Here is a 13,923-nt window from a genome sequence, read left to right as displayed (position 1 = left end):
ATACAGGGTGGTCCATTGATAGTGACCGGACCAAATATCTCTCGAAATAAGCATCAAACAAAAAACTACAAAGAACGAAACTCGACTACCTTGAAGGGGAAAACCAGATGGCGCAATTGGTTGGCCCGCTAGATGGCGCTGCCATAGGTCACACGGATATCAACTGCGTTTTTTTTTTAAATAGGAACCCCCATTTTTATCATATATTCGTGTATTACGTAAAGAAAGATGAATGTTTTAGTTGGACCACTGTATTAGCTTTGTGATAGATGGTGCTGTAATAGTCACAAACGTGTAAGTACGTGGTATCACGTAACATTCCGCCAGTGCAGACGGTACTTGCTTCGTGATACCTTAACCGTGTTAAAATGGACCGTTTACCAATTACGGAAAAGGTATATCGTGTTCATGTATGGCTTTTGTGATCAAAATGGCCAACGGGCGTGTGCTATGTATGCTGCTCGGTATCCTGGGCGACATTATCCAAGTGTCCGGACCGTTCGCCGGATAGTTACGTTATTTAAGGAAACAAGAAGTGTTCATCCAAATCTGAAACGTCGACCACGACCTGTAACAAATGATGATTCCCAAGTAGGTGTTTTAGCTGCTGTCGCGGCTAATCCGCACATCAGTAGAAGACAAATTGCGCGAGAATCGAGAATCTCAAAAACGTCAAAATCGCAAGAACAACGATTTCACCCGTACCACATTTCTATGCACCAGGAATTGTATGGCGACGACTTCAAACGTCGTGTGCCATTGGGCGCAAGAGAAATTACGGGACGATGACAGATTTTTTGCACGCGTTCTATTTAGCGACGAAGCGTGATTCACCAACAGCTGTAACGTAAACCGGCATAATATGCACTATTGGGCAACGGATAATCCACGATGGCTCCGACAAGTGGAACATCAGCGACCTTGGTGGGTTAATGTATGGTGCGGCATTATGGGAGGAAGGATAATTGGCCCCCACTTCATCGATGACAATCTAACTGGTGCAATGTATGCTGATTTCCTACGTAATGTTCTACCGATGTTATTAGAAAATGTTTCACTGCATGACAGAATGGCGATGTACTTCCAACATGATGTATGTCCGGCACATAGCTCGCGTGCGGTTGAAGCGGTACTGAATAGCATATTTCATGACCGGTGGATTGGTCGTCGAAGCACCGTACCATTGCCCGCACGTTCACCGGATCTGACGTCCTCGGATTTCTTTCTGTGGGGAAAGTTGGAGGATATTTGCTATCGTGATCCACCGACAACGCCTGACAACATGCGTCAGCCCATTGTCAATGCATGTGCGAACATTACGGAAGGCGAACTACTCGCTGTTGAGAAGAATGTCGTTACACGTATTGCCAAATGCATTGAGGTCGGACATCATTTTGAGCCTTTATTGCATTGATGTGGTATTTACAGGTAATCACGCTGTAAAAGCAGGCGTTCTCAGAAATGATAAGTTCACTAAGGTACGTGTATCACATTGGAACAACCGAAGTAGAATGTTCAAACGTTCCGTATTTTAATTTAAAAAATCTACCTGTTACCAACTGTTCGTCTAAAATTGTGAGCCATATGTTTCTGATTATTGCAGCGCCATCTGTGACAAAGCGAAAAAAGTGGTCCAACTAAAACATTCATATTTCTTTACGTACTACACGAATATGTAATAAAAAATGGGGGTTCAAGCTAGACAAGTTTCGTTCTTTGTAGTTTTTTCGTTTTACGCTTATTTCGTGAGATATTTGGCCCGGTTACGATCAATGGACCACCCTGTATACAGGGTGAGTCACCTAACGTTACCGCTGGATATATTTCGTAAACCACATCAAATACTGACGAACCGATTCCACAGACCGAACGTGAAGAGAGGGGCTAGTGTAATTGTTTAATACAAACCATACAAAAATGCACGGAAGTATGTTTTTAACACAAACCTACGTTTTTTTTAAATGGAACCCCGTTAGTTTTGTTAGCACATCTGAACATATAAACAAATACGTAATCAGTGCCGATTGTTGCATTGTAAAATGTTAATTACATCCGGAGATATTGTAACCTAAAGTTGACGCTTGAGTACCACTCCTCCGCTGTTCGATCGTGTGTATCGGAGAGCACTGCAACATACATCGCGTTTCTACAGAATGATCTGCCAACGTTGCTCGAAAATGTCCCACTGGAAACGCGTCGACGCATGTGGTATCAGCATGATGGTGCACCTGCACATTCCGTAATTAACACTAGGCTGACCCTTGGCAGGATGTTCGACGGGCTTTTCATAGGACGTGGAGGACGCATAAACTGGCCAGCCCGTTCTCCTGATCTTACACCTCTGGACTTCTTTCTACTGGGTACGTTAAAGGAGAATGTGTACCGTGATGTGCCTACAACCCCAGAGGATATGAAACAACGTATTGTGGCAGACTGCGGCGACATTACACCAGATGTACTGCGGCGTGTACGACATTCATTACGCCAGAGATTGCAATTGTGTGCAGCAAATGATGGCCACCACATTGAACATCTATTGGCCAGACATGTCGGGACACACTCTATTCCACTCCGTAATTGAAAACGGAAACCACGTGTGTACGTGTACCTCACCCCTCATGGTAATGTACATGTGCGTCAGTGAAAAAGACCAATAAAAAAGGCCCGCATCTCGTGGTCGTGCGGTAGCGTTCTCGCTTCCCACGCCCGGTTTCCCGGGTTCGATTCCCGGCGGGGTCAGGGATTTTCTCTGCCTCGTGATGGCTGGGTGTTGTGTGATGTCCTTAGGTTAGTTAGGTTTAAGTAGTTCTAAGTTCTAGGGGACTGATGACCTAAGATGTTAAGTCCCATAGTGCTCAGAGCCATTTGACCCATTTTGAACCAATAAAAAGGTGTTAGCATGTGGACGTAATGTGCTGTTCCAGTCTCTTCTGTACCTGAGGTCCAACACCGTTCCCTTTGGATCCCTACGTAATCCGGTGCTCTCCGATACACACGATCGAACAGCGGAGGAGTGGTACTCAAGCGTCAACTTTAGGTTACAATATCTCCGGATGTAATTAACATTTTGCAATGCAACAAACGGCACTGATTACGTATTTGTTTATGTGTTCAGATGTGCTAACAAAACTAACGTGGTTCCATTTAAAAAAACGTAGGTTTGTGTTAAAAAACATACTTCCGTGCATTTTTGTATGGTTTGTGTTAAACAATTACACTAGCCCTCTCCTCACGTTTGGTCTGAGGAATCGGTTCGTCAGTATTTGATGTGGTTTACGAAATATATCCAGCGGTAGCGTTAGGTGACTCACCCTGTATAGATATCGAAGAAGTATTTTAATGTTTATACTTCAACAAAAGCCTTTCTTCACGGTGGAAACTTCAATTTTTTTCAAATTATTTTGCTTATTTTATAGTTTATTACAAACTCACAGTGTCACATACATTTACATGATACAAAAAAAAAGTCAGACACAGATTCAGTGCCCGAAAATAGTGACGTGAAACTATTACCTGACAGAAAGTAATAAAGAAACACTTTTCGTTGACCTGTGGTGTTAGTCTGATTACACTGTTAGCGACGAACCACTAGAAACACCCGACAACTTTAAAAATCTTGGAATAACTGAGGGGGGCGAGATAAAATTAGTTGTAGGGGAAGCACATGCCAGACCGATTTATTAGAAGAATCCTTACGGAATGTAATTTTCCCAAGAGAGTGGTAACTTACAGAACACTCGTCAGTCGCTCTCTTAACATATAGAATTAATAAAGAAGACGGAGAATATTCAAAGAAGATGAGAATTCCGTTTCACCACAGGTTTGTTTATGTAGGGCAGTAGCGTAACAAGCGTACTCATGCGACTTGAGTTGCAGATACTACAAGATGGGCATCGTGCTTTGCGGGGAGGTTCACTACTAAAATTCCAACGTACACGTATTACTTCCCCGAGAAATGACTGTCACTCAGAAATTCGAGCTCTTATCATAGTCGCTCTTCTTGCTCTCCATCCGCAGTTGGTATAGGAGAGAGTTGAAACGGAAGTGGTAAGCTCAAGCACACTTTTGGTCTGCGAAGGAGCTATAGGTGTGGATACTGAAAACGGACCTAAATGGAGAAAGCCTTTGCAGGGGATGTCAAACGGTTGGTGGCATTGACGATCTCCTTAATTTACGAAAATAGAATATAAGTGCCTTATATGCGCACGTGTCTCTCTTAGAGACTCAGTGTCCAAGGAACGGACCCTACGGTATAACAGTTCTCCGATGACCTCTCTGTATTACTTCTTCGTCAACCGCTTGCATCACTCCTTCATCAAATGCGGTGTTCTCGATTCCCTCACTGGTATTCGCTTTGCGTGCTCTTTCTGAAACAAAGAGAGACAAAGGATTAAAACATTATGAAACTCTGTATCAAGTTTCACTACACATTTGTTGCTAATTTTGGCAAGTATTCATTTGAAATACAATTTACTGCTGTGATCGAGTTCGATAATATTATGTTGATATCATGACAGCTACTCCTGGCAAGAAAAGTCAACGAAAATATTAGATAACATACGGATAGAGGAAAAATGGGAATTATTGATATGTCCTTCTGGTGTACTCGTCTGTTGAAATTCGTTGAGACTCGAGCTTCTACATAGTTCGTATAATATTTTTGGTGTGATGTAGTATTTTCCATCACAAGCATTTCTAGGACATATTTGCGTTTTTCATTTGACCTTCGATACTTTTGTCGTTAAGATAGGAAATATTATCCTGATTTTGATGTATTGAACAAAGCCCATCTTACTTTTAGATAACAAAAGGCAGTGCCGAGTGGAAAGTAAGATCACTTCTGAGTATTCTTTATTTTAGTTTAGTAGTGGAGCAAAGGCATTTTAGGAAGCCCTAAACATTAGTGTCGTTTATGGCAAAAACAGTTTGTTCTTTCAAAGAGAGTCTCATTCTTGTACGTGATAAGCCACGTTCAGGAAAATGTAAACACGGAGAACGTTCCAGAAGTTTGAAATGTATGTCCTACATGGTTGAACTGAAAGCGACAGAAGTTCACTGCAGAGCATTTCTGCATTTACTCTTTTATCTCATAAGAAATTTGCACAAACTCTGTTTCTTTTTATCGTATTATGAACATGTATTCTGCCTCATATCTTTCTCCGATCGTTAAGTCTGGAAACCAATGCAGAAACGTTCCCATCAGACTAAAATTCTTTCTGTCCAACCTCCAACCCCCCGTCCCGTTCTCTACATCCTTTTCGGTAGCAGGAACCTGCCTCTGGAATGATATCCCTCACTACACCAGAGAATTGAATGATGTCTCCAGTTTCATATGAGAGCTAATGACATATCTACTAAAACAACAATTTTTGGGAATTTGTGGTAAGTTCCTACGGGACCAAACTACTGAGGTCATCGGTCCCTAGGCTTACACGCTACTTAGTCTAACTTAAACTAACTTACGCTAAGGACAACACACATTCCCATGCCCGAGGGAGGACTCGACCCTCGACAGGGGAAGCCGCGCGAACCGTGGTAATGCTCCTGAGACCGCGCGGCTACCCCGTTCAGTAAAACAACAATAATGACTGCCATTCCTCTATATGAATCCCCCACTTCAGGGGTTTCGACTTTGCGTCACGGCTCCCAGGGGCGTCACAGTCTTGCAGAAGGGGGCGTCGCATGGTTTTATAAAAATAATGAATTGATTATTTACTATCAAATCGAAGTTCGTTTCCCCAACACTGCTTCAGTTTTAGAGCTTTGTGAAGCAAGAGTATCCGCAGGAGGGTAATATGGCCCAACCCATTTTGGTAAATTTTTCAACATCCTACTTGCGCGAGGTAGGATTTTCAGTGTTGTCAATCACCAACACGAAAGACAGATCATAAACGAATGCAGAGAAAAAGATGGAATCCGCAATTTAGAATTTTCTACCGAGATTTTAAGAACTGGTGATGAAGAATGAAGCTTATCTTTGCCAGTGATTTTATTGCAAGAATAAGATGCACTAACATTAAAAATTGGTTGAAATTGGTGTGTCAACTGTTCATAAGGCAATAAATAATCTTGTTCATTTTTTTCCGGAACGTAGGTCTATTTACCTCACAATTCAAGTGGAGTGTTATATGCGAAAAGAACTGTGGGTGGTTATGTTTAAATCAAGGGAGCCGTGGACCCAAAAAGTTTGAAAATCACTGCATTATCTCATCACAACTTTGTGTCCTTCTTTGTCACCAGAACGTCCTCATTTCCCGAAGTTCCTAGCGGGTGAGGTCTATCTGACATTTTTTTCCTTCAGGTCTCACTATATTAAAAACTATCATTTTCGTACACACATAAATACGATCATCTACTGTCACTGTTGTTATTACTAGCACTAGGAGTATTAACGCTAGTAAGGGGTTGCTGCTTAAGTTCGTAGCGTTTATTCATGAACACAACAGATACCTATAAAGAGACTTTAATTATCAGTAATATATTCTCCTTCCCTATTTACAACAGTCTGCTAACGCTAGGGTAACTTTTCGATTACACGACTGTAGAAAACTTGTTTTGAGGCGAAGAACTTGTCGAGCCATGTTCGGAGCACATTTTCATCCGGAAAGAAAATTTCTTGAAGGTTGTTCGATAGAGAGCGGAAAAGATAAGGTGGATGCAGGATGACTTCCCAATTCAACTCCTGTATAGCTTTTTTTTTTTTTTTTTTTTTTTTTTTTTTTTTTTTTTTTTTTTTTTTTTTTTTTGTCTGTATAGAAGAATGCGAGAGGGCGTTATCGTGGATTAGCATCACTTAACGCAGTCTTCCTGGTCGTTGATCTTGTACTGCGTCTTCAGGACGTCTCAGTTGTTGACAATAAATGTCAGCAGCGATGGTTACACATCGGGGAAGCAATTCGTTCAAAATAGTTCAAATGGTTCTGAGCACTATGGGACTTAACTTCTCAGGTCATCAGTCCCCTAGAACTTAGAACTACTTAAACCTAACTAACCTAAGGACATCACACACATCCATGCCCGAGGCAGGATTCGAACCTGCGACCGTAGCGGTCGCGCGGTTCCATCCTGTAGCGCTTAGAACCGCTCGGGCCACCCCGGCCGTCAAGCAATTCGTAATACAGTATACTGTCGCTGTTCCACCGGACGCATAACATTATCTTTTGTGGATGAGAGCAGCTCTTTATACGGGGAGTTTGTGATTGGTTTAGGCTTAACCGTTCCTTTCTTTTCCTTATGTCAGCATAAAGACATCATTTCTCGCCACCAGTAACGATACAGGATACGAATTATCGGTGTTGTTCACGAGCCAATTGATGACGAGCAAGCAGGGATGTACATGTGGCCACCAGCCGATTTTTGTGGTTATGGCTTAGAGAATACGGTATCCACACAACAGATTTTTGAACCCGCCCCCTTGGTTGCAATGTCACTCGATGGTCGAATAATCACGCTTAATCATATCTGCCTGTTTTCGAGTACGGTGATGTGGATGCATAAATGCGTTTTAACGATTTTCATGAAACCCCAAATATCTTCCTGAACGTGAAGAGTCACTAATATGAAAAAGATCTTCCTTAAAGCGAGAAAACCATTTTTTTGTTGTGTTCTGTCCAATGTCATTATCCCCATACACGGCGGTAATGTTTCTGGCTACCTCCACTGCTGTCACTCCTCTACTGATCTCAAACAGAACAATACGTCGGAAATGTTCCGATTTCTCCGCTTGGCATTCCGTTTTGTAGCGTCCACAGCTGCACTCACTATCTCCCAATGACAAAATTACAGTATGTAAACTAAAATAGCAACAGCGAACAACAAATAAATGATGACATTCGATAAATAAACCCATAGCAACCGGAATACCAACATGCAGAACAAAAAAACACTACGAACTTATGCACCAACGTAATATTAATTCTATTCGTTCTTACCTGTATTACTAAGTACTAACCAGGAACCCGATATCAGTAGCAGGTTGACTATGTAACGGTTTGCAGTGTCAACAAAATATTTGTGGCCAAATTTAAAATGCTGTCATAATCCGATCATTAAGAGGTATAATCTTGAATTAACAGTTTTAAACAATAAGACAAGCATTATCGTTGAAACTGTGTTTCTTGAGGCAGTGTAACTGATGGCGTGCAAATACCAGTATTTGACACTGAAAGCGTTTAGCGACTTCCAACAAGCTTTACACATAATTCCAAATCTTTACGAAACTTTTTTTCGTCGCAACCCCCCAAAACGATGAAAGGGAAGAAGTTTATATCATAAGAGAAAGTTAAATGAATACTAGACAAATGGAAAAATAGAGAAGTAAACTGTTTGCTGTTTTAAAAGTGATACCATACCTGTTAATGCACTTATACCACTATGAGACAAGACGGTCAATGCCCTCATGAAAAAATGTTTGCGGTTGTCTGCGGAACAATGATTGTACTATGGCGTCCACCTCTTTGTCCGAAGCAAATAGACGAATGACTTTTTTCAGTGATCCAAAAATATGGAATAGCGTGAGGAGAGATAGGGACTATATGGAGGACGTGTAAGGGCTTCCCAGCGAAACTTCTGCAGCGTAGTCGAAACAACGTTGGCGACATAACATTGGCACACTTTTGGATCCCAGAAGACAGACATTCGTGGCCGTCGATATACTTCGGATGAAGAGGTGTACGCCGGCGTATAATCATGATTCTCTAGGAAACCACAAACATTTTTCCATGAAGGTGTTGACTGTCTTGTCTCACAGTGTGGTAAGTGCATTCCGTAGGCAACTGCAATCATTTTTCCGCGAAGGTACTGACTGCCCTGTCTTGCAGTGGAATAAATGCATTACCAGTTATGGTGATAACTTTTGAACTAATAAACGCTTTCCTTATTTTCTTCCGTCTGTCTCACTTCCATTTGACTGCTCCTTATACACTTTCGCAATTCATGCACTAAAACTTCAGCATTTGACACGAAGTTCTAATTTATTACTTCTTTGCTATCGAATCTATTCGCAGCACAGTTTTCAGACGGTATCCACATATACCACTGTATGTTCCTGTAACATTATATCATTGTACGACACATGTTTCAGGATATTTTACGTCATAAACATCGAGATGCGTGAAAAATTTTCTTTGCTTAGAATGGAGCGAAAAATACCAACACTATATTCATCCAGTGTTTCATAATGAGAGAATCTAGCGACTTTCAAACTCTAAGCATAATTTCAAACCTTCCTAAACTTTTTCTTGTTTAAATAATTAACATCAAATATTTAAGACATTACTTCATTTGTAAATTAATCAGTGATTTTAAGCTGTTTCCTATATGGGAGTTCGATTCTTTAAGTAACTGCGTGTTTATTGGTTAAGTACTGTTATCTTATATGCAAGAGATACATTTAAATCTGGTGACAATTAGTTTTTAATTCTTTTGTAATAACTTCATTATCATGTATCATATTAAGATTATTACAATTCTTTAAGGAACTGTGCTGTAAAAAGTATTGTATATGTTAAAAATCTGATCCAATGTAATAGAGGCTCTGAAATCCCTAATGTGACTAAGTTAAATAAATAAGTAAATTAAATTAAATATAATTAACTCTTTACTTTTCAGCACTTACCTGATATTGGCACATTCCACGGCTGCTCTTCAGTCGTGGTGAACACGGCATAGATTAAGTACGACACAGTGGCCACCCCAGCCGACAGGTAGAAGACAGCATTCCAAGCTGCTCGTGTTTGCTGTAGTTACAAAAAGAAGGCTATACTTATTTTCTATTTGATGCATGCCATCTCAAGATGGTATCTAAGGATCTCAAGTAATGCCAATATATGAATATCTGTCAGGCTCTAGGTTTTAGCTGGTTTTACATCATTCTGGCACGTTCATAAATTAGTAAAATAGAAGTTACAGACTACATATTAACACAACATTATGTTCTAAATGCATTAATCACAATCACATCTGAAATATGGACATACAAGAACCCAAATGGCATGTCTGTCGTCTGTCGTCTGTCTGTCGTCACTCTGTGCACCAGAGAAATTAGAACAAAACTTATTTGACAACCTACTTTCATCTTAGTGATATGCAAACTGCATGGACTATACATGGTCAGAAGTATCTGGACATTAATACGAGGTCTCTGTAACGGTAGAATCAGATGCTGTGTTCCACTAGCACATTGCATGCAATCAACCAGTGCTCTCAGGTAGAACAAAAAAGATTCAGAAGGCATATAAATTCAAATAACCTACCACAACTCGATAGCTAAGTAAATAAACTCTTGCTGTATGCCAAATCTACTTCATCCTTATATTATTAACAAGTGTATGACGCCATAGTTTGTGTTGAAATGAGTGTGTTAATGATGTCTTCTTGTTGTCTGTAAGCACCACAGAGCATGGCAACCTCCCAGTATTCCAAAACGTATGTGCACATAAGAGAAGCACACACACACACACACACACACACACACACACACACACACACACATATATATATATATATATATATATATATATATATATATATATATATACATGCACGAGCGTGCACACACACAAACACACATATGCAGACACACATCCACACACACACACACACACACATACACACACACACACACAGAAAGAGCAGGGTGCTGATCGCAAAACATTCAGTTTGTATCATCCATTAATAAGTGGTATGCAGTGTGCATATAGTATGCCAGAAGGGCGATACAGGTGTTGGGCTTCCTCTATTGTTCGGCGTTTTGTCCATTTTTAAGTGATTTATCATAATTTTAGCCATTTTTTCGGTTTTGCTATATGCGTAGTAATTTGCATTATTCTTTTGACATGAATGACATAGAAGAAAAGTTGGTTTTTTGGATATTTCTCAAAGAGGTACACATTTGCAGCGTGTTGCAGACATCTACAGTAGTCTGTACAAATACTCTTCATATCACATCATTTTGTCGAACGTCAGGGAAGTCTTCATCTGATAATGCTCTCAGTCTGGCAGCCAGTGAGTGTCTGTCTGCACCTTATGATTTAATACTCGCCGTCAGGTACTATTATTATTATCTTCTTTCCTTTCTCAGACCTTAGGTCTGGTCAAAAATGGAAAGTGACGCGGACCTTGATCAAGCGTGACTTCCTTTTAACTGTATGGTATATGTTACATTGCATTTAGGAACTTTCGGGTAATTGAACATGTATCAATAATTACAGATTTCTGTAGTTGTATATATAAGCTTGGATGTAGCTGTATTGCGTTGATGTACTGGTGGATATTGTGTGGTATGACTCCTGTAGTTGATAGTATAATTGGTATAATGTCAACTTTGTCCTGATGCGACATGTCCTTGACTTCCTCAGCCAGTTGGGTGTATTTTTCAATTTTTTCTCCTGTTTTCTTTTGTATATTTGTTGTATTGGGTATGGATATTTCGATTAGTTGTGTTAATTTCTTCATTTATTGGTGAGTATGATGTCAGGTTTGTTATGTGGTGTTGTTTTATCTGTTATAATGGTTCTGTTCCAATATAATTTGTATTCATCATTCTCCAGTACATTTTGTGGTGCATACTTGTATGTGGGAACGTGTTGTTTTATAAGTTTAGGTTGTATGGCAAGCTGCTGATGTATTATTTTTGGTACATTGTCATGTCTTCTGGGGTATTCTGTATTTGCTAGTATTGTACATCCGCTTGTGATGTGGTCTACTGTTTCTATTTGTTGTTTGCAAAGTCTGCATTTATCTGTTGTGGTACTGGGATCTTTAATAATATGTTTGCTGTAATAGCTAGTGTTTATTGTTTCATCCTGTACTGCAATCATGAATCCTTCCGTCTCACTGTATATATTGGCTTTTCTTAGCCATGTGTTGGATGCGTCTTGATCGATGTGTGGCTGTGTTAGATGATAAAGGTGCTTGCCATGTAGTGTTTTCTTTTTCCAATTTACTTTCTTCGTATCTGTTGATGTTATGTGATCTAAAGGGTTGTAGAAGTGGTTTTGAAATTGCAGTGGTGTAGCCGGTGTATTTATATGAGTGATTGCTTTGTGTATTTTGCTAGTTTCTGCTCGTTCTAGAAAGAATTTTCTTAAATTGTCTAGCTGTCCATAATGTAGGTTTTTTATGTCGATAAATCCCCTTCCTCCTTCCTTTCTGCTTAATGTGAATCTTTCTGTTGCTGAATGTATGTGATGTATTCTATATTTGTGGCATTGTGATCGTGTAAGTGTATTGAGTGCTTCTATGTCTGTGTTACTCCATTTCACTACTCCAAATGAGTAGGTCAATATTGGTATAGCATAAGTATTTACAGTTTTTGTCTTGTTTCTTGCTGTCAATTCTGTTTTCGGTATTTTTGTTAGTCTTTGTCTATATTTTTCTTTTAGTTCTTATTTAATATTTGTATTATCTATTCCTATTTTTTGTATGTAACCTAGATATTTACAGGCATCTGTTTTTTCCATCGCTTCTATGCAGTCGCTTTGGTTATCCAATATGTAATCTTCTTGTTTAGTGTGTTTTCCCTTGACTGTGCTATTTTTCTTACATTTGTCTGTTCCAAAAGCCACATTTATATCATTGCTGAATACTTCTGTTATCTTTAGTAATTGATTGGATTGTTGTTTTGTTGCTACCAGTAGTTTTAGATCATCCATGTATAGCAAATTTGTGATTTTGTGTGGGTATGTTCCGGTAATATTGAATCCATAATTTGTATTATTTAGCATGTTGGATAGTGGGTTCAGAGCAAGGCAGAACCAGAAAGGACTTAATGAGTCTCCTTGGTATATTCCACACTTAATCTGTATTGGCTGTGATGTAATATTATTTGAATTTGTTTGGATATTAAGTGTGGTTTTCCAGTTTTTCATTACTATGTTTAGGAACTGTATCAATTTAGGATTTACTTTGCATATTTCCAATATTTGTAGTAACCATGAGTGGGGTACACTATCAAAAGCTTTTTGGTAATCAATGTATGCATAGTGTAGTGACCTTTGTTTAGTTTTAGCTTGATATGTCACCTCTGCATCTATTATCAGTTGCTCTTTACATCCTCGTGCTCCTTTGCAACAGCCTTTTTGTTCTTCATTTATAATTTTGTTCTGTGTTGTATGTGTCATTAATTTCTGTGTAATGACTGAAGTTAATATTTTGTATATTGTTGGTAGGCATGTTATGGGGCGATATTTTGCTGGGTTTGCTGTGTCTGCTTGATCTTTAGGTTTCAGATAAGTTATTCCATGTGTAAGTGTATCAGGGAATGTGTATGGGTCTGCAATGTAACTGTTAAATAATTTAGTTAGATGTGAATGTGTTGAGGTGAACTTCTTTAGCCAAAAATTTGCTATTTTATCTTTTCCAGGGGCTTTCCAATTGTGCATAGAATTAATTGCTCGGTTGACTTCATGTTGCAAAATTATCACTTCGGGCATTTGTGTTATCATCTTGTATGTGTCTGTTTTTGCTTGTACCTACCGTGCATGCCTGTTATGTTGTACAGGGTTTGGCCATATCTTGCTCCAGAAGTGTTCCATGTCTGTTATGTTTGGTGGATTGTCTATTTTAATGTGTGTGTTATCTATTGTGTGATAAAATTTATTTTGGTTTGTGTTGAATGTTTGGTTTTGTTTCCTTCTATTTTCACTTTTTTTGTATCTTCTAAGTCGTTTGGCCAATGCTTGTAATTTCTGCTTCTTTTCGTCTAATTGCTCTATCGCTTCTTGTTGTGAGATTTTACCTAATCTTTTCCGTTTTTTGTCTGATATTTCATTTCTTATAAATTGTGTTAGCTGTCCAATGTCTTTTTTCAGCTTTTCTATTCTGATCTGTAGCCTGTGTTGCCATGCTGGTTTTGTGGGTTTCTTCTGTGTGTTGGTTTGTTCTGATCTCTGCTTAGTGTGTATATTTAGTATAGTGAGTGCT

At 39.3% G+C, this 13,923-nt stretch overlaps 1 protein-coding gene across 1 annotated transcript in view; it reads right to left on the bottom strand.

Moving 5' to 3' along the window:
- Nucleotides 1-3,445: 3,445 nt before the first annotated feature.
- Nucleotides 3,446-13,923, bottom strand: part of LOC124789964 (sialin-like) — an 86,568-nt gene continuing 76,090 nt past the window's right edge. Inside the window, exons 9-10 of the mRNA XM_047257499.1 lie at nt 9,617-9,737; nt 3,446-4,367 (exon numbers count right to left, since the gene is read on the bottom strand). Coding sequence (XP_047113455.1) covers nt 4,246-4,367; nt 9,617-9,737 — 243 coding nt within the window. The 3' untranslated portion in view covers nt 3,446-4,245. The remainder of the gene's footprint in view (nt 4,368-9,616; nt 9,738-13,923) is intronic.

Source organism: Schistocerca piceifrons, chromosome 3 (genome assembly GCF_021461385.2).
Source record: "Schistocerca piceifrons isolate TAMUIC-IGC-003096 chromosome 3, iqSchPice1.1, whole genome shotgun sequence".
Taxonomy (NCBI): domain Eukaryota; kingdom Metazoa; phylum Arthropoda; class Insecta; order Orthoptera; family Acrididae; genus Schistocerca; species Schistocerca piceifrons.
This window is presented reverse-complemented; position numbering and strand designations above follow the sequence as displayed.